Source organism: Saccostrea cucullata, unplaced genomic scaffold, assembly GCF_032062105.1.
Source record: "Saccostrea cucullata isolate Sc308-1 unplaced genomic scaffold, CSIRO_AGI_Scuc_v1 ctg162, whole genome shotgun sequence".
Classification (NCBI taxonomy): domain Eukaryota; kingdom Metazoa; phylum Mollusca; class Bivalvia; order Ostreida; family Ostreidae; genus Saccostrea; species Saccostrea cuccullata.
In genome coordinates this window covers 213,880-234,836 of record NW_026930272.1, presented here as the reverse complement: position 1 = coordinate 234,836, position 20,957 = coordinate 213,880, and the positions used below count along the sequence as shown (strand labels likewise).

Genomic DNA, 20,957 nt, shown 5'->3' with positions numbered 1-20,957 from the left:
ACCTTGCAATTGATTAAATTGGTTGGGCTGTTGTTGTTGTTGTTGTTGTTGCTGTTGTTGAAATTGTTGCAAAAAGGCTATAATAAAGTAGACAACGAGTTTTGTTTTGAAAAAATCTTATCAATTCAATTTTGTAGTCAAAAAATTGACTGTTCCTTGAAGAGCTACTGAAAATGATTAATTGTGTTTTGACTTTCTCGTCAAATAAAGCACCCAAATTCAGTTGTTTCTAGTTCTTATCCTTCAATGTTACTAATTTAAAAGGATTTATTGTAAATATATCAGGAAATCGATCAGTAGTAACGTTATAAAATGGAACTTTTCAGTTTAAAGGGAAAAATGTAAAAGAAAAAAATATGATAGAACATGAGTTCATGAAAGTGATTACATTTCGAAGAAATATTTTTAAATATATCCTTCGAAAAATTTGCTTTTCTTTGAATTTGCAATTTATAATTGGTTTTGTTGTTTTCATGAAAGAAATATACTTAGTCTAATGATTCAATTTCGAGCAAAATTTCATTTAAAACCACTGACAAAATGAATTATATCCACACAACACAACTTCTATATGATTAACAGTACTCTTATCATTGCATATTAATTTTCAAAGAGTGCTTTTAATGTAATCCAATATAAACACATATATTTAAGTTGCTATAATTTGTCATTATATTTTAAATAGCAGGTGCGTGATACCTTGAATTCTCTGTGCTATTGTGAGACAACATAATGTTAAATCATAAAAATGCTACAGTCTAATATTAATTTTTCAACTTGATTTTAACTTGATAACTTCAACTTGTGAGAAATCTATTTTTTTTTTGTGGGTTATAATTTTCGTTGTTTTTGTGGAATAAAAATCCAATATATTTTTTCAAAAAAAAAATGTTGAAAATTTTAAACAGCAGTGTGACTTTTATTTTACACCGAGAAATCTAATCCCCTCAAACCAGAATTTTTTCTCCAAAACGAAAACTTTACCCACGAAATGAGTGATTCAACAATAATTGTGAAACTGTATAAGATAAAACTTACCGTTTGTTTGGAGCTGTGAACCATCAGTTGTACCTGTTCCTGGCAAAGATTTAAATTAAGAAATGTTAAGTTAAATTTTATGCACAAAATTATAGAACTCTTTACAAAATGAAGTTCGTTATTCAAGACATTAATCAGTTTTAAAAGTTTTCCCCCATCAAAATATTAACATAATATAAATGCATAATTCATATTTTTAAGTATTCAGAATTTATATTTTTATTTACTTTTTATTTATCTGTGTCCTTTAAATACTTTAAATATTAATAATATGAAAGGTCTAATATATGCCAAGGCAATACCCAGGATACACAAACAGACACACCATAAAGAATATTATGATTGTTATTATACATATTTTTTCAACTACTAATATAAAAAAAAATTTAGAATGACATGCAACACCGATTAGAGAGTGAATGTTTTGTGCAAAATTTGAGAAGTCCACCTGTCACTGATATTGAAAAATATAATATTATAACATCTGGTCTTAGACATTCACAAGGGTATGTTAACTTGTCTCACACAAGAATAACTATTGCCTGGTATTTTGCTTTGAAGTGACAGAAAAAAGGTCAAAATTAAATCATATCATTATTTAGTTTTGAAAATATGAAAAGATATTCGTTTAAATATAGGTACAATTTTATATTTACATTTTATATTTTGAAATGAGAAAAGTTAAATATATGTCTGGTTTTGCAAAGAGTGTAAATGTGAATAAGAATAGTTATGTCTATTAAAAGTAACACAATGGTATTTATTCCATACGTTCAATCGAATTGAAAAATGTTTGGTAAGTGTTGAAATCAGAAAAAAAGAATTACAGATTAACATTTGCTTTTGAAATGAATCAATCTCATAAACATTCAATTTAACAAAAAGGACTTCGTTTGAACGTATCAATTATATATATGAAAATAACTTTTAGGGTTAGCTATAGAATATACATAAATCTAAACATGAATTTCAATGTTCATACCAGTAGGAAACGAAAACGGTGAAACCGAATCAAAAGCTATGAAAAAATATTTGAAATTATATCAATGTTTAATGAATTAAAATAAAAAAAGATATTAATTTCTTTTCCATTTTGTAAAATTTTATTTAATCTTACCGGATCCTCCTTGGCCTTGACCTGTAAGGGCACCTACAAAAAAGGAAATTATACAATTTTAGTATACATTTCAATGTTAACTTATTACTTGGATGCTCATAAAAATGCATTTTCAATGTTTTTTTTTTATTCCATCCAATTATAAATGAAAGCCAACACAACAATTACTGACATTGAAATCAAGATGGCATGAAAATATAGATGAGTTTAAAAAATGCACAATCTTCAAATCTGTGAATGAGGGCAGGCACAATAAACCAACCCTGGGAATTTCAGAAGTGAAACTCTCAAAACAAAAACATACAAAATTCTATTAGTGATTTATAGAGATAGCGAAGAATTATTAAGCTCCAAAGTCCATTCAAACAAAACAAATCGTGAACAGAGCCAACACGGACCTCTAAAAACAGTAAAGGTCAGATCCTGTGCTATAGAGGAGTAAGCACTCCCTGTCGACAGGTCACAAGAGCGTTATGCACCTTGTCATGATCCAGAAAATGGGAAAATCCGTAGAAAAATCAGAGTGTGAATAATGGCCTTACAATTAGTATAACAAATGTCAGTCATCATCAGACTCAATGACATATTGAATTTGCTGACAAGACCATTATATTGAACAAAGAACTTGCAAAAGGATGATTTTAAATGAGCCTTTAAAAATTATTGTTTTATAAACTTGTTTGTCATTAGCTTGCTTGCATGCAAAATTGTCTGTATTTAGAGCAAGTTCTTGATTATCGAATCAGTAATAAGAGTCTACATACATGTATGCTACATAAGGGAAAGTCACGATAGAAATGTTTAATTTATTATTTAATCATAAAGGTTGTTGACTAGGGGTATCCTTTATTAAAAGATCATTTATCTTCAAATAATTTATATAATTATATGATTGGCCGAGATACAACTATGTTAGAAAAATACTACGTTGTATTGACCTGCACGTGACGTTCCAGGTGAATACAAGGATTTATTTCCTCTACATTGATCTAAAAATAGATCGGGAAATTCCAAATTGATACAAATTGTTTTGGAAAGCTATTTAAACGACTATGACTTTTTTTTTTTTAAAATGTGAACAAAACATAAGCGAATATATTTTTTCGGGTTAGGGTAGTAAGATGGGATGCAGGACCCCCCCCCCCCCTCCAACACTTTTACTGAACAACAATTTTTACTTTTTGGCAGTCAGTTTTCCCTAATAATACTTCTTTCTTTAAAAATCTATACTACAAAAAAGACTGACATTAAAAATTGTTTTTCAAGGTAACTGAAATTGATAAAAAAACATTTCAAATTGATACGACTGTTAAGGTTTATTTACATTTTAAGTCTGCTTCTCTCTTGTATTTGGCTAAGACTTAATTAAATGCAAACAAGTAATGAGGTGTATCATTTTATAAGTGAATCATACAATAAAACAATTATTGCTGTTTTTTCGGACAATACAATGACATAGCCATCTTCGAAGTACAATATTCACCTCGCCCTTCTGGCTCGGTGAATATTGTACTCCTCAGATGGCTAAATCATTGTATTGACCTCAAAAGACAGCAATAATTGTATAATATTTATCATAAATGTTACTACATAACAATTCATTAAGTTATCAATTTCCCCAAAAACAGACATAGGTACTCAAATAAATTCTTTAAAAGGTTACGTGTATGAACAAAAGAAGATACTATGCATTTTAACAACACGTGTATTCGTTATGTATACTAAAAACGTAGGGAGAATATGGTCAAACAAAGATGATGAAGTTACTGATTTTCTCCTTAAAAGAAACTGAGTTAATCCTATGTTGAGAAGCATTCTACAAATTTAAAATTATTTAATTACACAAAGACATTTTTATTTGCATTAAGAGGGCTGATTGTTGAAGCCGTAGAATATATGCTCTTTAGAAGAAGAGCTCTACACAAAAAGGTTTTTTAAAAAAATTTAAAACAAACATGTACGATTTTTTTTCTTTGTCAAATGATAGTTGACAGTTTAAAATATCATATCCAAAACAAAGACTTACATCTGATGGTTAATTTGTTGACCCCCAGCCTCATTAAGCATTAGTAAGTATTCGGTCTAAAAGTCGGCGAAAAATCTATCTCTGAATATAAATCAAAGTAAATAAAATTTCACAAACACTAACAATATAAGCATTTTGACAGAAATCTTGGCATACCACTTCGACATTGATAAGCAGGTGCATTTTACCTTGATTAAACTGGGGAGTTCCTTGTTGTTGAGCTAGAATTGCAGTTTATTATTTTTTTTAACTACTGACACTGAGCAAAGTAAATTATTTAAAGTAAAGAGTAATCGTTTATATGATGTTTATGGAAAAGTTTGCTTGCATGGTTACATGTAATTATTTTCAAAAATGATTTTGTGTACAGGTTACATCCATGAATAAATATTTTTAAATAAATCTTCTTGTAAAAGAAAACATACTTTTTTGTTTTTGAATATATAAAGGAAATAAAATCAACAGAAATCCAGACCATGAACATCGAAGACAATAATTTTTTTTTATCTTATAAACATTGATGAGCTTTTTGTCTAGAAAACAGCAGAAAACATACATAACAACTCTGTGATAAGCTGTGAAATCATTCAAATTTGGTTTAAAATAAGACATACTGACAAAACATAGCAGAAAATACTCGGGTATTTGGGCACATACATTGACATTTAAATTATACACATTGATCGCAGGTGCATTGTACCTGGATTAAACTGAGCAAAGTTTCCTTGTTGTTGAGCTAAAATACAAATCATTATTTTTAATACATTGAAAATATTTTCAAAAAAAATCATAAATACTTTTACAGCAGAGTTTGAATGCTAATGAGTTATTTTTTAAGTTTTTTTTTTTTTTGGGGGGGGGTGATAAAAATATTTCTGACTGAAAAAAATATTGATCTCAAATGCTTTTGTTTCATATGTTAAGATTTTAAAAAGAAGCTTTTCTGGTTATGTTAACCAAAATACATTGTTGCATGTTGCGCCTTAAAACTTGAGGAAAATTCAGATGATTTAAGTACTAATTATCTGTTGAACATTGGTAAATATGATAAATAAGGGACGGCAAACGTCTTCAAATTTTAAAATATAATTTTGTAGCTGTTGATCAAACAATATGTGGATAATCAAATATTTTTAATAATGATCCTCTAGAAATATAAAACGTTCTTTAAAGATTCCCCACCCCCACCCCCATTGGTTCATTAGTACTACAAAATGAAAATTTATTTGAAGTTAAGATCACAACCTTAACCATATTTCATTAAGAAGCCGATCTGCTCTGAAGCACTCCTATGCCAATATTTTATTTTTAAAAATCAGTGCTTATATGGACTGTTTTAATCAATATTGAAGAAATTTTTTTAATTTGTAAATGATAAATTTTAGATACAAAATATCTAAGCGCTTAAGCTGCACACACATGTAAGAACTGTTGAACGTTGACTTTAAATGTACCAGTACATGTAATTAAAAGTAGGTCAATTATATTTAAATTCCAAATATTTTCTTTTTTCGAATGAAAGCTTCCTGATTTTGCTAATAATGTGAAACAGAAATAAGCAAAACGAATAGGCCTATATCCAACGAAATTTCGACATTACATGTATGCATAGTTTAGTAAGTGCATCGTACCTTGACCAAAAGGAGGAAAGTTTCCTTGTTGTTGAGCTAGAATATCAAATTATATATACTTAAGTTGAAAAATTAAGAAATTGTTTTGATTAGTGTGTGCTTCGTACCTTGAATATTATCAAATTATATATACTTAAGAAACTTCTATCGAATAGAAGCTCCTTTTTGTCGAAAATTTAAGATAGGATTAACAATACATTTGTTTCCTTCAAAAATCAAGAAATTGTTTTGATTTGTGTGTGTTTCGTACCTTGACCAAAGGGAGGAAAGTTTCCTTGTTGTTGAGCTAGAATATCAAATCATTTTTGCTTGATTAAAAGGTAATTTTTTTAAACTTTTGTTGAATAGCAACTCCTTTTTGTCGAAAATTTGAGATAGAATACACCCCCCCTAAAAAAATTAAGGAATTGTTTTGATTATTGTGTGCATCGTACCTTGACCAAATGGAGCGAAGTTTCCTTGTTGTTGAGCTAAAGTATCAAATATATAAATTTTCATAAAAAGTTTTGTTTGAGCAGTAATAGTTAACTGTGATTATGAACTGTATTTTTGTCAATTACACATAGGTACTTTCTGATAACATATTGTATTTTGTTGCGAATTTTGTCTTTCTGTTACAAAAGAAGCATTTGTATTGAAATAATTTGAATCACAATGATGATTAGTTTTGACTAAAAATCGTTATGTCATTTCGAATTTCTTGAAATTGTGTTGTTCTTCGATAATTGTAATATACATCTAACAATTTAGATTTCATCGGTATTCTTGCAGCTACAATTTATTATCCTACGGTTCATTGTACCGTTAGGAGCATCTTTAAACTGTATGATTTAGATTTTAATAAATTACTACTTTTCTAAACTAGTCAATTGACTTCATATTCATTTGATAAATTGTGATAAAATATGATTATTTGAAATGGTGAAGTAAATGTTAGAAGTAACCCTTGAAAAAAGTTTTAAAGCATTCTGACATTTACATTATATAATTTTTTTTTATTTTTTAAAAGCACTTATATTGGTGTGACTTTACCAACAACAGTCCTGCCGAAAAAACAGTAACAATCATCTGAACAATACCCAACACAAGCATTTTCACAATTATTTTAGCACATAAATGTAAATGTAAACAATGATTTGCAGCAGGTGCTCTGTACCTTGGTTAAACTGTGGAAGGTTTCCTTGAAATTTGGAAAATTCGGAAAAGATTAATAAGACTTTTTGTTATAATGTTTTCTTTAATATGCCCTGTCTTTGAAAATGTAAGCAGCATTTTGCAACGTGCAATCAGACAGGGAAATTTTTGTTCTTTTACAATACTCATTGAGAATTTCAGTAAAAAAATTAACAACAGGCAGACAGACAAAAAGAAATATCATTCTATCCTCAAAAACCCAAGTTGTTTGATCTTAACATTAGTCGTTGAAATGAATAACTCATATGATTCACAAATGACGATTTCGATCACCAATAAAAGTTATGATACTGTTATTTCTGTAAAGTGTAATGATGACTTTTTTATAACAATTACTTTCACATATATGTAAAAATATTTTAGTATTTTAACCCTGTCAATACCATCCAAGTGCATTTTCTCTCATTAATAACCTGAGACAGAAATTAACGAAACAAGCAACTTCAAAGGAATTTACGGCAAACACATATGTATATTCAAAGATTAGCAGGTGCATTGTACCTTGATTAAACTGAGGAAAATTCCTTTGCTGTTGAGCTAGAATAGCATATAAATTGCTTTGAAAGCTCATTGTCATTTGTTGGAATTTTTCAATCATCAATACAATCATATATCTCCTCTCTCGAATGTTGCAGTTGCATACAACACCGTAAAAAGACCTTAAATTTTAGTAACCGTAAACTGTATGTCATTAAGAATGAGAAGAGAGACCATAAAAGCAGACTCTGTTGGAACAGGGGGCACATAGAAATGGGGAGGTAGCCCCCTGCAGTTAAATGTGACTTTGGAAAGCATAAAAACAGTTTAATAGACGTCGAAAAGCGAACACTATACTGATAGAAATATTGCATGTATGAAATAAAGTGCACTAGTAACTTACCGTTTCCTTGGAACTGTCCTTGTGTGCCTGGTTCAAATAAACAAGAAGCAGTTAATAGATATTATTGAAAAAAATTAACATACTAATACACTCCATCTGTTATATGTAACCCTAACACAAAATATCATATAACTAATTTTCTTTCTTAAGTAAACTGATAGACAGAATTGTAGATACATATGTTCCAAACTTTTGATAAAATGTGCTGGGTATCTTTTGGTAACATATAAATTGCAACCACCACCTAAAGTGCAATCAATTGATTTTTTTAAATATGGGAATAATGATACAATGCAATATATTCCTTACACATCATTTTTTTTCTCTGTTAATTTTACATTTCACCATGTTATGCATGTTTTGTTTCGAGGATTCATAGTTTTTCATTACGAATGCATTACATTGTGATATAAATTAATGAACACTAACTCATTGTTGGGAATTAAAAAAAAAATAAGATTTTGATTCCTGTTAAGTAAAATTTGCTTTACGAATGATGCACCCTATCATTATTGCTGCTTGTTCGTAATAAATAACACTCTTTTTAAAAAATTTTCCCCAAAATTTCTGATATCAACATAGCAGTATCAATTTTGTTATTCAAGATTTATGTTTTAAAATGGATCCTTAAAAGAAAAAAATTGTAGTGGTCATTCTATAAAATAAAAGAAGCATTTTATGTACGTATGCGTACAGGGATATTTACGTGCTGAATAACAGGTGAAAGTACTAAATACAAAAGTGATAAAGTACACTGAATCCGTGTATATTCATATGAATATTCATACCTATTGGGGGTGAAAACGGAGATATGGAATTAAACGCTAGAAAAATTAAGTAATAAATGACTGATTAATGTGCAGTTTCGTAATTAAATTGTCAAAAATGTATTAATTAAAAAAATCAAAGAATAAAATTTAATTTTTATAGTCTTACCCTGCCCATCTTGTCCTTGTGCTCCCTGTCCTCCTACAAAGTTGATATTTTAATTAGTATTACAATTAATTAGTGTTACATTCTATAAGTAAATGAATTGTTTGAATATCTGATTTAAGCCACACTGGTACTACATTTGTACTTCAGCCATATATAGGCAGATAATTCAAACATTCGTTTCAGAGAATAAATAGCTATCTTTGTAAATATTATACATAATTCTTCCCATAAACACAATTGACCTATCCTATTGTTTATCATTCTTTCTCTGAGAACCTTTTTGTAGAAGTTTTGTTAATACACTTGATCTCATCCATTTCCTTTTTGTCCATACGATAAATCATATATTTTTTTAAAAATTTGGTTTTAATTTTTATCTATTTACTAATTTGATTATCAATTGTCATGTTGCACTTAAAATTGTATGCAAGAGTTTTTATTATCCATAGTGTATGTTTTAAAGATAGTAATACATTTGATAAAATAATTTGTGAGTGGTTTTTTTTAAATCATACATCAGAAATGTGGTTTTTGAGAAATTCGTACCTCCAGCACCATTTAAAAGTTGTGGTCGTCCGAACTGGAATTGTTGTCCTGTAAAAATATTAAAATTTATACCAAAAAATTCAATTCATAAGAGCTAGGTTTCAGTATAAATGGGCATTCTATTTAGATTTTTTTTTCAAATTGGCATTTAAAGTTATGAAAATCAAAAATAACCCTCTTACCTGGAAAAGCTCCAGGAAACCCTGGCCTTCCTGAAATTTAAATTATAAAAATCTCCTGACATAGGCTTTCATACAAATACGGTTTATATGAAATTTAATGTTCACATATATTATTTAGAAAATTTAGATTAGAATAAGAGGAAGTATATGTTGAAAAATGACACGAATAAAAGTTCTGCATCAAAAATTCACGGTAATTTTTAAACTTATTTCTAATGAAAAAAAATTATTATCAAACACAAGTATTTTAAGACATAATCATGATATCCATGAATTACAACTCAGTAATATTTTTCAAAAAGAAATCATCATTTGTCTTTAATTTACATGCTATTTGTATTTTTTTTCCATAAAATCATATCTTCATGCTTCATACAGATTTTGCTTACCATTAAATGGAGGGAGGAATGGGGGTCTGCCTGAAAACAAAAGAAATTTGGGTATATAGTTAATTTAGGCAATATTGACTTTATCGCACGGTTCACCTTTATTTATAAAACATTCAAAAAATAATAGACACCTCAAGTCGAAGTGCATTTTACTTATTAAGTGCATTTTATACTTTATACAGCGTGTAGATGTTTCCATATGGATGACAATAACTAATAGCATTTCGTAGGTCGAGGATATGTTTTATATGTCAACTGATAAAAATGTTGCTCTTATTTTGCATACTTAAATGTTACATCTGAAGAAAAAAAATTGTAAAAATGCATTACTCAGCTATATTTGTTCTCTAGAATATAAAGCTTTCAAAAATTCAAAGTGCAATAAGTTATACATGTATTGACTTGAGATGTCAAAAGAAGACTGTCAAGACATTTTTATCTTCATCTCTGTGTTTTCTATTTATATGCATATATGCATTTCTAATAATGATTCTTAGCTAGATTATACAATTCATATCTATATGCGTTAACATGCATCAATAAACATCTGTTTTCTAACTACAGTACAAGTGTACCGTTTAACAAGTGGAGAAAAAATTGTTACAAGCATTTTGATTACAAAAAATTGATTGTTTCGAATTAACCGTTTATATGTGTTATTTATTGACACCACCAGTATATATAAGAGCTTTAAGGGCGTAGTGAATGCAAAGAGAATTACTCGCAGTGTTTATTTTTGCTTTTTATTTGCATTAAAAACAGGAAATAGTTCATTTTTGTTTAAAATTTTTCATAAATATATTTCAAAACAAAGTTGATATTAATACATTAGATATCCTAAATTAGGTATCTTATGGAAAATAGTTGAAATTACACAACAACGAAGTTAAATCTCAATGCAGTACACTGTTATGTATACCAAGTAGATACCCCATTCTGTCTAAGAATCATTACAGTATATTCTTTAAGACTCGTACTAAAGCATCAATAACACTACATATAAAACACAAGGTAAGGAAATGACTATATATATGTAGTATATGGTGCTATCAAGGTGCTCCTGTGATCTGAAATACCTTGGAAGGGAGAAAACGGAGGAAAGCCTCCTGTGAAAGATAAGAATTGTTTTAAGTAAAGATGAACTTACTTTTCTATTCAATGTCTGAATGTCTATCAATTGATTAACTTATTTATCACTTAAATTAATAAAATGGTCTCTGAAAATGAAGGGGGAAAGACGATCGTTCATACCTCTAAATGGTAAAAATGGAACCTGTCCAGGTTGTCCGAATGGGCGGAATGCTTAATAAATAAGATAAAAGATACCTGATATATTTATTATTTCATTTAATTTTTTTTCCATATTTAAAGTATGCTAAAAAAGTTAATTTGACCTTTCTTAACAAAAAATTACAGAACATACATAAAAATGAATTTTTAAAAAAAATATTGGTTTGCCAAATTTAAACACATTACTGAATACTTTTAACAATACTTTTTCCTAACTAGTGTTGATGAACTAAAGTATCAAATAACACTTACGTCCCCTAGGTGGGGGGAAAAATGGTGGTCTTTGGAATGGGTTTCCTCCTCCTGTTTTAATTAAACAAAGCATAGTTATAGTCGGAGCAAGCGCAGCGAGCTTTACACACCATCAACAAATCAAAACCTAATAAACTTATATTCATTAATCTTATTAAAATCATATCCTTCGATCCGCTCTCAGAATATGGTTTTAATTGGATTTATTTATATTTAACAAGCGAGCGCAGCAAGTAGCGCGTAGCATGTAAAATTGTTTGTAAACAAAAAAATTTGAGTTGAAATCCATAAAAATAATTTTTGATGTAGTGTAAAACGTTAACATCCTTTCAGCATATAAACAACTTACATGCAATTTTTAATTACTTGCTAATTAAACGAACACAAGATAAAACTACACCTCATTATTAGTCATTACTGAATGGTCACTGAAATGCCTGGGAAGGGGATTGAATTGAGTATTGCCTTTCAGACACTGTTCCGTAGACTTTCAGTAACCTTTCAGTTAAATGAATAGCAGAGTTTTATCCTTGTAAGTAAAATCTTTCTCTTATATAAAGCAAACGCAGCACTTTTACTTTTATTCACTTTGCTTATTCCTAAATCTTTTCCATAAAGATATAAATTCAAATCCGAAATTTTCACCTCATAAAGTAGTATGAGCTGTGGAAAGGTGTTTTCAGGTTTTTTTTTCAATTTTATTGTTGTATTTATATTTTCAAAAGAAAAGGGTAATAAACTTACCAAACGCAAGCTAATCAAAGAAATTTAAATACTAGATGCATAACTTTTCAATGCTAAACCACTGAAGAACTAATTATTACCAGGAAAGCATTTTATGCAAGATACATTTTTTTTTACCTTGATCTTTTGAATCAAAAAATCTAAATCGTTTCTTTAAGGTCACAAGAAACTATTAGATAAAACTTAATTGAAAATTCTCGAAGAAAACTAAAGTTTTTATCTGGAAAGCGTTCTTGCCAAAAAGTATTTGAATTTCTGTCACTGAACATTGACTTTTTTAAATCAATATTAAAAGGAGACTTTTTTTTAGACCATAGGAAGTTCTGATATGTAATTTCATTGCAAAAGCACAAAGGAGTTTATGAGATATCGTCTGGAACTGAAAGTGTTACACAGACAGAATGACAGACAGACGGACAAATAAATAGACCCTAATTTATATCCCTAACTTTCAGAGAAAGCAGGGATCAATAACTAGGCTATCTCAACGATCATGCTGTTATGTTAACAAAAATATACACCTGGATATTATATAACAAATAAATATACATATTAAAAACGTACAAAAATAATTGCTCTTGCGAGATGGCTACTTTCAAATTATTAATATTTTTTTATGTTGAAGAAATTAGAAATTTCATATTAATACGCTTCAATATGTGAATAAATGCAATAAATGGGTAGTTACAGATTTCATCCAAAACCTCGTGACGTGATAAAAATGTCGAATGTTTGAACAGTGCGAGTGCTATGGCATCTATTTGTAATTGATTTTATTAAATTATACTACGTGCAGTGTGAAGGGTAACAATACCAAAGCATTAGAGCAACCCACAGTAACAAGCTATGCATATTACAGGTATAAAGAGCTTTGTTACATAAAAATATAAAGAGTATATGTCATATAGTATATCAAATTCAGGCAGCTAAATAAAAAGCTCTGCTATTAGAAGACTTCAATATACCTTTAGAAAATACGTACCTCTTGTCGTTGCTCGTGGTTGATTAGTAGGCCGTGCATTAGCTGTAAGCGAGCGTGGAAGCAAAACCTCAGGCTGAATAGCAAAAGCACGAATAAGAGACACGGGGACCCCTACCCTCCGGATTCTTTCCCGGGGGAGGCGATCCCTATTAGCTATCATGATACTTGCAGCTCCATTGGTCAGAAGCAACATTTGTCCTCTCTCACCTAAAAAGTTGTTTTGTTGGGGTAGTGTTTGGAGACCAGGTAGTTGTTGTGGGAACCCCCCTGCCTGTTGTAGTTGTTGTGGGAACCCCCTTGCCTGTTGTAGTTGTTGGGGGAGCCCCCCTGTCTGTTGGGGGAACCCAGGAATTTGTTGTTGTTGCTGCTGTTGTCTTAAGCTGGGCCTCTGAACCGGCGCTGATTGGCCGTTAAGGACGTCCTGGCCCCCGCCTCCACCACCTCCTCCTGCTGTACCGGTCCCACCACCGGTTTGCCATTGTCCTGATTTTAAAAATAATTTAAAGAGATAAGTTATAAGAATTACAGGATCACAGTTGATTTTTAAAAAAAAAATGAACATTAAATTAAATTCATGTTTATAATAAATGACATATATTGATTACATCTGTTATTCAGTTATGCTCTTAGTGTTGATGGCAACATCTTTAAACTGTATTCCTACTCAACTCTGTTTGATTTACGATACATTCTCTTTTACTGGTCGTTAATCTGTGTTCGAAATCTATCAATTGTTAAACGACCTGAATCTTTTAAGTACCCTACTTTACTTCCTCAATGAATATTTTGGTTTCACATAATTTTGATGCTGTTAGAGTGATCTGTCTTTAGATAAATTGATTAAAATGAAAAGAATTTAAAATATTGTTTAAAACTGATTAAACTGAAAAGAGTTTTGAAAGCATTGAAGAACTTGATTTTTCAGCTTTAATTAACTGACACAGATAAAAAAAATTAATTAAAATAAAGTTTAAATGATGGAGTTATGATGCATATGAAATATGACGCAAATAAATGAATATATTCAGACAGAATGGAAGACTGCTTAAAAAAAAGAAACCACCTTTATACGATATTGTTTTAAATCCTTAAACATTTTATAAGTTTAAAGAGATTCATAAATCCTGCCTTTTTTAGGATCACAATAGTTCGGTCATGAGTTATGGTATAAAATCGGTATTTTATATATATATATATATATATATATATATATATATATATATATATATATATAAATAATTTCTGTAGGTGAATTTGGGAGAGTAATTTTAGAAAAGTGAGGGTAGGAATACTTGACACTGGAGGAGATATAATTTTGTATTCCAAGCATATTTAACTGAAATATAAGCATAATTCAAGACGTATATCAACAAAGGTAGGTTACCTTGAGAAAATGGAATAAATACTAAAAATCCTAGGAATATACGTAGGGACATTTCTGTATTCTTTGGAATTTATGAGACAGCTTTTGTTCCTTGTTTTTGTTTCGTGTGTTTCTGAAAATAAAATAAGCATTTTTAAAATTGCACAAAAAAGTCGCTAATTGATATGAATAGTTTACTCATATGAAGATTTGTGTTATAACATTTATGTGACTAAAGCATGTACATTGTAATAAAACCATAAAAATATTCAATAGCAAGTTCTTAAAATTTACAAAGCTATCACCTTAATTGATCAAAATTTTTAAAATTAACAAAGTTTCAAAGATAAAAATGCATTTCTAGACAACTTTTCAAATAAACAATAAAATCATGTTTCATTACAAATCAATTCATTAGTATTTTTTCCCAATCTTCATTACTTACTCTATGCCTCCACAGAAATATATGGCAATATTGAATTACAAGAGCAAATATATAGTAAACAGTTGAAAAAATACAAAGAATGCATGCAACATTTAAGATTTCAAAAACAAGAATTGTTCAAGGTTAAAGAGTATTAGACAAGTCGCGCTTTCTGAATTTTTTAAGTTAAGGTTTCATTTTTTACTTTATACCTCAATAAACATCATTCATTATATTTGAGATATATTACCTAACACATCAGTGATGTTAATTTGGGTCGCAGCAAGATTTATTATTGTCTGAAATTCTTGAATGTTTATCTTAATGTTCTAGTGTTGGGTAATAATATTCGATTTAAAAAAATTCTTTAGTAAAATTATGTAAACTAGAAGATGATATTATTTGGCATTAAATCTATCTATTAAAGTTAAACATTAAAAATACGGCACTGGTGTAACCACGAAAACGATAAATCATAAAAATATGTTGTGAATTAAAGGGGAAAAAATGGCAAAACTTACACTTTTCTGTACACAATATCCGAAATTTGTTGTATTGACACTACATTCAAGTGTTGAAAGTTTTGTAATAAATAAGGGAACCCAAAAAATGAATTTGTCAAGGCTCTCTGAAATGAGTCAGTTGCATAATATGAAAAGTTTTAACGGAAGCAGAAAACAAAACCCCTCAATGTTTATTTAATGACAATTTAAAATGAAACTCTTTGGTCATAATAGAAACAAGGAGTAAACAGGATTATTTCTTTTTCTATAAAAATGAATTAAAAATACATTTTTGAAAGAATGAAAAAAATATTTGGTCCATATATATATATATATATATATATATATATATATATATATATATATATATATATATATATATATATATATATATTAGTATCGAAATACATATAAATACATTTCTGTTGGTTTTTGCATGAACTTAGTAACCTCTAGAATTTTTGCACTGCCTTAAAAAAAAAGTTTACATTTTCAAATCTGCACGTCGTGATGTTAAGACGGATGATTATCTTTTTAACAAATTGTCGACCAATGTGTAGAAATTAATGATTTATTGATGAAATGAATTATTCTTTTTTAATGATTTATCGTCATTGAAATGTCTTAGGCGTTTTATCAATGTTTCTACTTCACTGAATACATGCTAGAATAATAATTCTTTCATAAAAATAGATATGTGTGAATGGTTTGATTGAATTCTGATATATGCTATTTTTTCTTTTAAAGGTGAACCGGATATGCAACGAGTCTGATGAACCAACTTGGAAACTGAAGGGGAAAAGGTGCAAAAATAAAGCCTTCATTGCAATGACACGAAGATAAATCAAATGAAAACATTCTGAGTAACAAGGAAACGTCGAATTATAAAAGCATAATTATATCTCGTGATTTCAATTAACAAATTGGTTTGTCACATTAGATTTCTTGTCATGCTTGCGTAATGTAATTTTTAAAAGTTATTTTTTAAGCAAGATAAGAATTTTAAATATAAATGTTATGCTGAAACGAAAAGGGAGTTGGTTTACGAAATAACTATTGTGCTAGGTATTATGCAATTATCCACTGAAATGTCAGACTAACTATTGCCAGCAGCTGGTATCTATGAGTCTCTTCAATGTAAATGTAAAAATAAGTAAAGAAATTATCATTATTTGATAAGAATGATAAAATTTTAAATTAAAGATACTGCTTTCTGTGGTCGTTCAATACTGTATTTTAGTTTTAGAGAGAGGAATGACTGTTTACACAATGCTAGGTCGTGCTTAGCTATTAATAAAAAACCGTCATTAACAATAATTTGTACAAGAATATAATTATGAGAAAAATTTCCCTCAAAATCATTCATTTTTTATTCTGATTAATGATGTAGCATCTCATTAAGTGTTTTCATTACAATCTGTAGACGATGTTCTTACAAGAGACAATGATTTGGCAAATTTGGTCCATTTATCATCACACCTTCTTTTCTGATTAAAATAAACATTTAGGGCTTTCCCATAAATGTATGTTCTTTATTAGAAAGACATTGGTGTGTAAATATGGTTACTTCTTATACGTAAGGATATCGATATGTTCTTCTAACTGACATTAAACCTGGTGTTAATTAATCATTAACTACATAATTATACTGTATATTATTATCTGTACGTGGTCAATTGATCTGATAATAATTAATAATATAGCCTTTGTGGTCAGGACATCTTTAAGTAATATTTTTTTCAAACATATGTTTTATGTTTTTTATACCAAATCAAAATTATAACAAGGGGTTTCATAGCTCTTTTTATCGTTAGAAATCATCATGATTAACATCGCATTCATCTGTTTCTTTTCCTGCCTGAGGGCATTTTATGATTTTTTTTTCGTACTTCATATTCAATGAAGTTTTATCAATAATCTACGATCTGTTTAAATTATTCATAATTGACATTCTCTGCACGTAAATCAGGCGAGATTTTTAATAGATAATTAGCATTTAGTTGATTACAGGTCATAAACTGTTAATAAATAATCGTAAAAATTCTAAATGTATTAATATAAAAGATCAAAGAGCTATTATTTCAAGAATTTATAATAAAGACAATATATTTGTACAAAGAAGGGTATTTGTCAAGGAATATTAAAGTTTTTTATGGATATGGACTACTTAGAATTGTAATGCAATTGATTTTTATTGGGAGTGTAAGGGCATATATGGGGCAATGGGTTTAATAAAGATGATCTGTCAAATGAGGCGAATAAGAATCAATTCAATTTTGGCAGATTTTAAGATCATTTGCGTTCGATTGCGTAAAATTTAACTTTTTTGTCCCATCTTTTTTTTTTTGATTGTACATACTATAGTTTATATGCTGTACATGAAAGCAAATATTAAGCTCAGATTTAAGAGGAAAATTAAAACAATTCAATTTCACAATGAATTAATAGAGTCATAATAAGTTTTTAGTTGTGATGAAAATTGGTACGTAAAAGTGTTTCGAAGACAATATATACACCAACTAATATAATACAGCTCGAATAGAAAGCGCACATATATCATTTTAACATGCTATCAAGAAATGTAAAGAATTGTAAACTTGTCCATCCTAATTAACTTTCTTAATTATCCTGCCATCGAAGACCCGTCATGTATGACACATTATCATGTGCGCACTTGTTCTGAGAAATGGTTAAAAAAAAAAGTCAGCTTTTTCATCTTGAACTTTACAAACGAGCTTTGTTTCTGACATATATCCGCAGGTGCCAAGTGAAACAGCTAAATATGTCGTTTTTCCTTTACTGTCTCCTCGTAGTAAGAAATTACACGAGTTAAACATAACCATTGGAAATTCTGCACAGTGGAGATGTAAACATGCCTTGTTGTTCCTTTGAGGCCTTCTAATCAAAGCTATGATATTTTTCTCGATTTTTTCCTTAAATTGAAATATTCGTATCTTGTAATTAATCAAGCAATGCAGATTTATCAATCAACTTTCGAAAGAGCTTAAAGGCATGTTTACACAATACTGTCAGCATTTCGTTGTAAATTGCAAAAAACATACTTCACTAAAATCTCTTTTTGGAAAATTTTTCATCATATTTAAAAATTAAAATTATTTCTCACCTTATTATTTTTCCGTAATTGTCTAGTTGTCTCCCTTTAAAGTACTTTTCGTAGTCCTGTTTATATCCCTTTAGTTTGTGTCTTGTGTTGTCTCTCCTAGGGACTGTCGTCTAATAATTCACCTGCATTACCTCTCGATCTATCATTTCCGTGACGTTGTTCATTTGACAGTTGTCTTTGTGAAGATTTGTTTCCTTTCAAATTAAATAACGAACACGTGCGTTGAGAGAAGACCGAAAGAGCTGCGGTAGCCGGCCCGACCCTCCATCTTTTGTTTTACCGTAAAAAAAAACAATTAATCATTATTTTTTAATTGATAATTATGACAAATGCGGAAATTAAATAAGTTCAGGTAAATTGTCTAAATTTGGGAAGCGTTCCTCTCTAACTGAGCTTGTGTCGTAAATCTGATAAAAATAGAAATTGAGAATTAATAAAATACTTCTTGTTAATGTTTTGCCTCCTGAAAAATCTTTGCAGAAGTTAATTGACAAATAATTTACTCTTTATGGTCACTTATACTGATTGCTAAGCAAACAAGCATGAAATAAAGAGACAATTTATTAAGATAACTAATTGTAATTCCTGTAAATCCCTTTATACATGTGTATCTCTTTCCTTTTGGGGACACGGAATATATCTCCTTTATTTCAAAATGAAATTATAAAAATAGTACGGTCTCTACAAAAAAAGGGTTGCTAAAATATAATTTCTTAAAATAAAGTGTCTCTCGATTGTAGCTAAACTATTCTAAAAGTGGCTCGAACTCAACTTCATTCTAAAATGAATGTATATGAATGTATATACAAAAAAATCCACTTAATTTTGCCATGAATATTTTCTTTTCTGAATGCGGTAATATTATATTACTGCATCAGAAGTTATATTTATTTAAGTATAGAATAATTATTTTGGAAAGATGTACATGTAGTCTAATGAATGCAACGTTGAGAAAGGTGCTTTCAGGCGTTTACTACCATACTCAAATACCGATACCCAAAAGACTTCAATGATTGAGCTTTTCCTGTTTTTGAAGATGACGAAGGTAAGGATGAAACATATGGAGATAACAAACAGTATTCAAGATCCAAAGTCCATAAAACAATACAGAATAGGAGCAGAGCAATCACGGACCCCAAAACATCAGAGGTGGGATCAAAACTGGCTAAAATCAAACCATGACGTAACAATGGGTATGAAACATATACAATCTAGCAATAGGTTGTGTTTGAATTTTTAGTTTTTTTGCTTCTGTAAGCTTACGGACATTGTTAGCAAATACAACCTAACATTGGGTGGTGTTTTGGCTGACTTGTTTCATACCAATTGTTAGGTCTTTGTTTTATATACTGAATTTGACTACGGAATTCTCTGTGTACCTGATCAATACTTAGGGATCATGGCAGTTGTGACGGGCAACGGCGGTATTGCGCATTATCATACTGTGGATTTATCTTTGCTTTCTATATAGGACAGTTAATAATAAATGTCAAAAACCAAAAAAAAAATATATGTTTGGCACTTAAAGATAGTGCAAAATTATTTTAAATATATTTTCATTTTATTTTAAATGTAAAAAATTATTTTAAATAGAAATATTTTAAATATATGTGTAAAAATTTCATACATTCGTGTATGTCATTGTGTTCTAATTAAACTTTTGCAAATTAAAGTTTGTGCAAGATATACCACAAAGACGTTTAGATTCATCCAGTGCGCAATAAAAATAATTTTATTTTAAATAATAGCACATCATCTAAGATTTGATGGACAAGATAAAAAAAAATCCTAATTTTTAAGCAGGCGAAATACTGTTGCATTATTGTCGGAAGACAATGTGCTAATAACCATAAATTTCAATAATGTTCATTAAAATCAAATAAAATGCAAAAACTGATTTGAACATACCTACTGTTTTGACGTCATATCAGTCATAGTTGGTGTATGCAACTCATTTAAATCTACGTAGTAAAAACTGAAATCCGACGAAAACTTTGTCAAGGTTTTTTTTTTTTTTACTATTTTAGCACATCATTTTAGCATTATTTCTCTATTTAAAGAAGTTGAACTTTTCCCTCAAAAATAAAAAAAAAGTCCTCAAGAAAAAAGTGAATTGCGAAGAAATGCATGTGCTAACATTGTCCTTTTATTTGCACCTATACATTTTTCAGTTGTATTGGTGATCAACGGCTTAAAAGTTTTTTTTTCTTTACAAAACTTTCGGAGAAAGTGAGATATCATCTTTATCATTTATGTTTATGCATAAAAGAAATTTTCAGCCCTTGTATGCTTGAACCAGATTGAGTTCTTCTGGGAAATTCAAAGTAATCATTGCA

The 20,957-nt window shown here is 29.2% G+C and overlaps 1 protein-coding gene across 50 annotated transcripts in view; it reads right to left on the bottom strand.

The window, feature by feature from the left end:
- The window catches only part of LOC134283515 (collagen alpha-2(IV) chain-like), a 39,585-nt gene extending 20,687 nt beyond the window's left edge, over positions 1 to 18,898 (bottom strand). For 2 of the 50 annotated variants that reach the window (XM_062765979.1, XM_062765980.1), the window contains exons 1-23: positions 18,622 to 18,876; positions 14,592 to 14,703; positions 13,415 to 13,690; positions 11,482 to 11,532; positions 11,191 to 11,241; positions 11,016 to 11,045; positions 9,940 to 9,969; positions 9,551 to 9,580; positions 9,369 to 9,416; positions 8,823 to 8,855; positions 8,675 to 8,710; positions 7,887 to 7,913; positions 7,508 to 7,543; positions 6,969 to 6,992; positions 6,247 to 6,282; positions 6,063 to 6,098; positions 5,813 to 5,848; positions 4,882 to 4,917; positions 4,370 to 4,402; positions 2,156 to 2,188; positions 2,021 to 2,056; positions 1,039 to 1,077; positions 3 to 77 (exon numbers count right to left, since the gene is read on the bottom strand). In XM_062765979.1, the coding sequence (XP_062621963.1) occupies positions 3 to 77; positions 1,039 to 1,077; positions 2,021 to 2,056; positions 2,156 to 2,188; positions 4,370 to 4,402; positions 4,882 to 4,917; positions 5,813 to 5,848; positions 6,063 to 6,098; positions 6,247 to 6,282; positions 6,969 to 6,992; positions 7,508 to 7,543; positions 7,887 to 7,913; positions 8,675 to 8,710; positions 8,823 to 8,855; positions 9,369 to 9,416; positions 9,551 to 9,580; positions 9,940 to 9,969; positions 11,016 to 11,045; positions 11,191 to 11,241; positions 11,482 to 11,532; positions 13,415 to 13,690; positions 14,592 to 14,643 (1,084 nt within the window). In that variant the 5' untranslated portion in view covers positions 14,644 to 14,703; positions 18,622 to 18,876. Of the gene's footprint in view, positions 1 to 2; positions 78 to 1,038; positions 1,078 to 2,020; positions 2,057 to 2,155; positions 2,189 to 4,369; positions 4,403 to 4,881; positions 4,918 to 5,812; positions 5,849 to 6,062; positions 6,099 to 6,246; positions 6,283 to 6,968; positions 6,993 to 7,507; positions 7,544 to 7,886; positions 7,914 to 8,674; positions 8,711 to 8,822; positions 8,856 to 9,368; positions 9,417 to 9,550; positions 9,581 to 9,939; positions 9,970 to 11,015; positions 11,046 to 11,190; positions 11,242 to 11,481; positions 11,533 to 13,414; positions 13,691 to 14,591; positions 14,704 to 18,621 lie in introns of all 50 variants that reach the window. The other 48 variants (XM_062765992.1, XM_062765993.1, XM_062765996.1 and 45 more) reach the window with 48 other exon arrangements.
- Between the last annotated feature and the right edge of the window lie 2,059 nt (positions 18,899 to 20,957).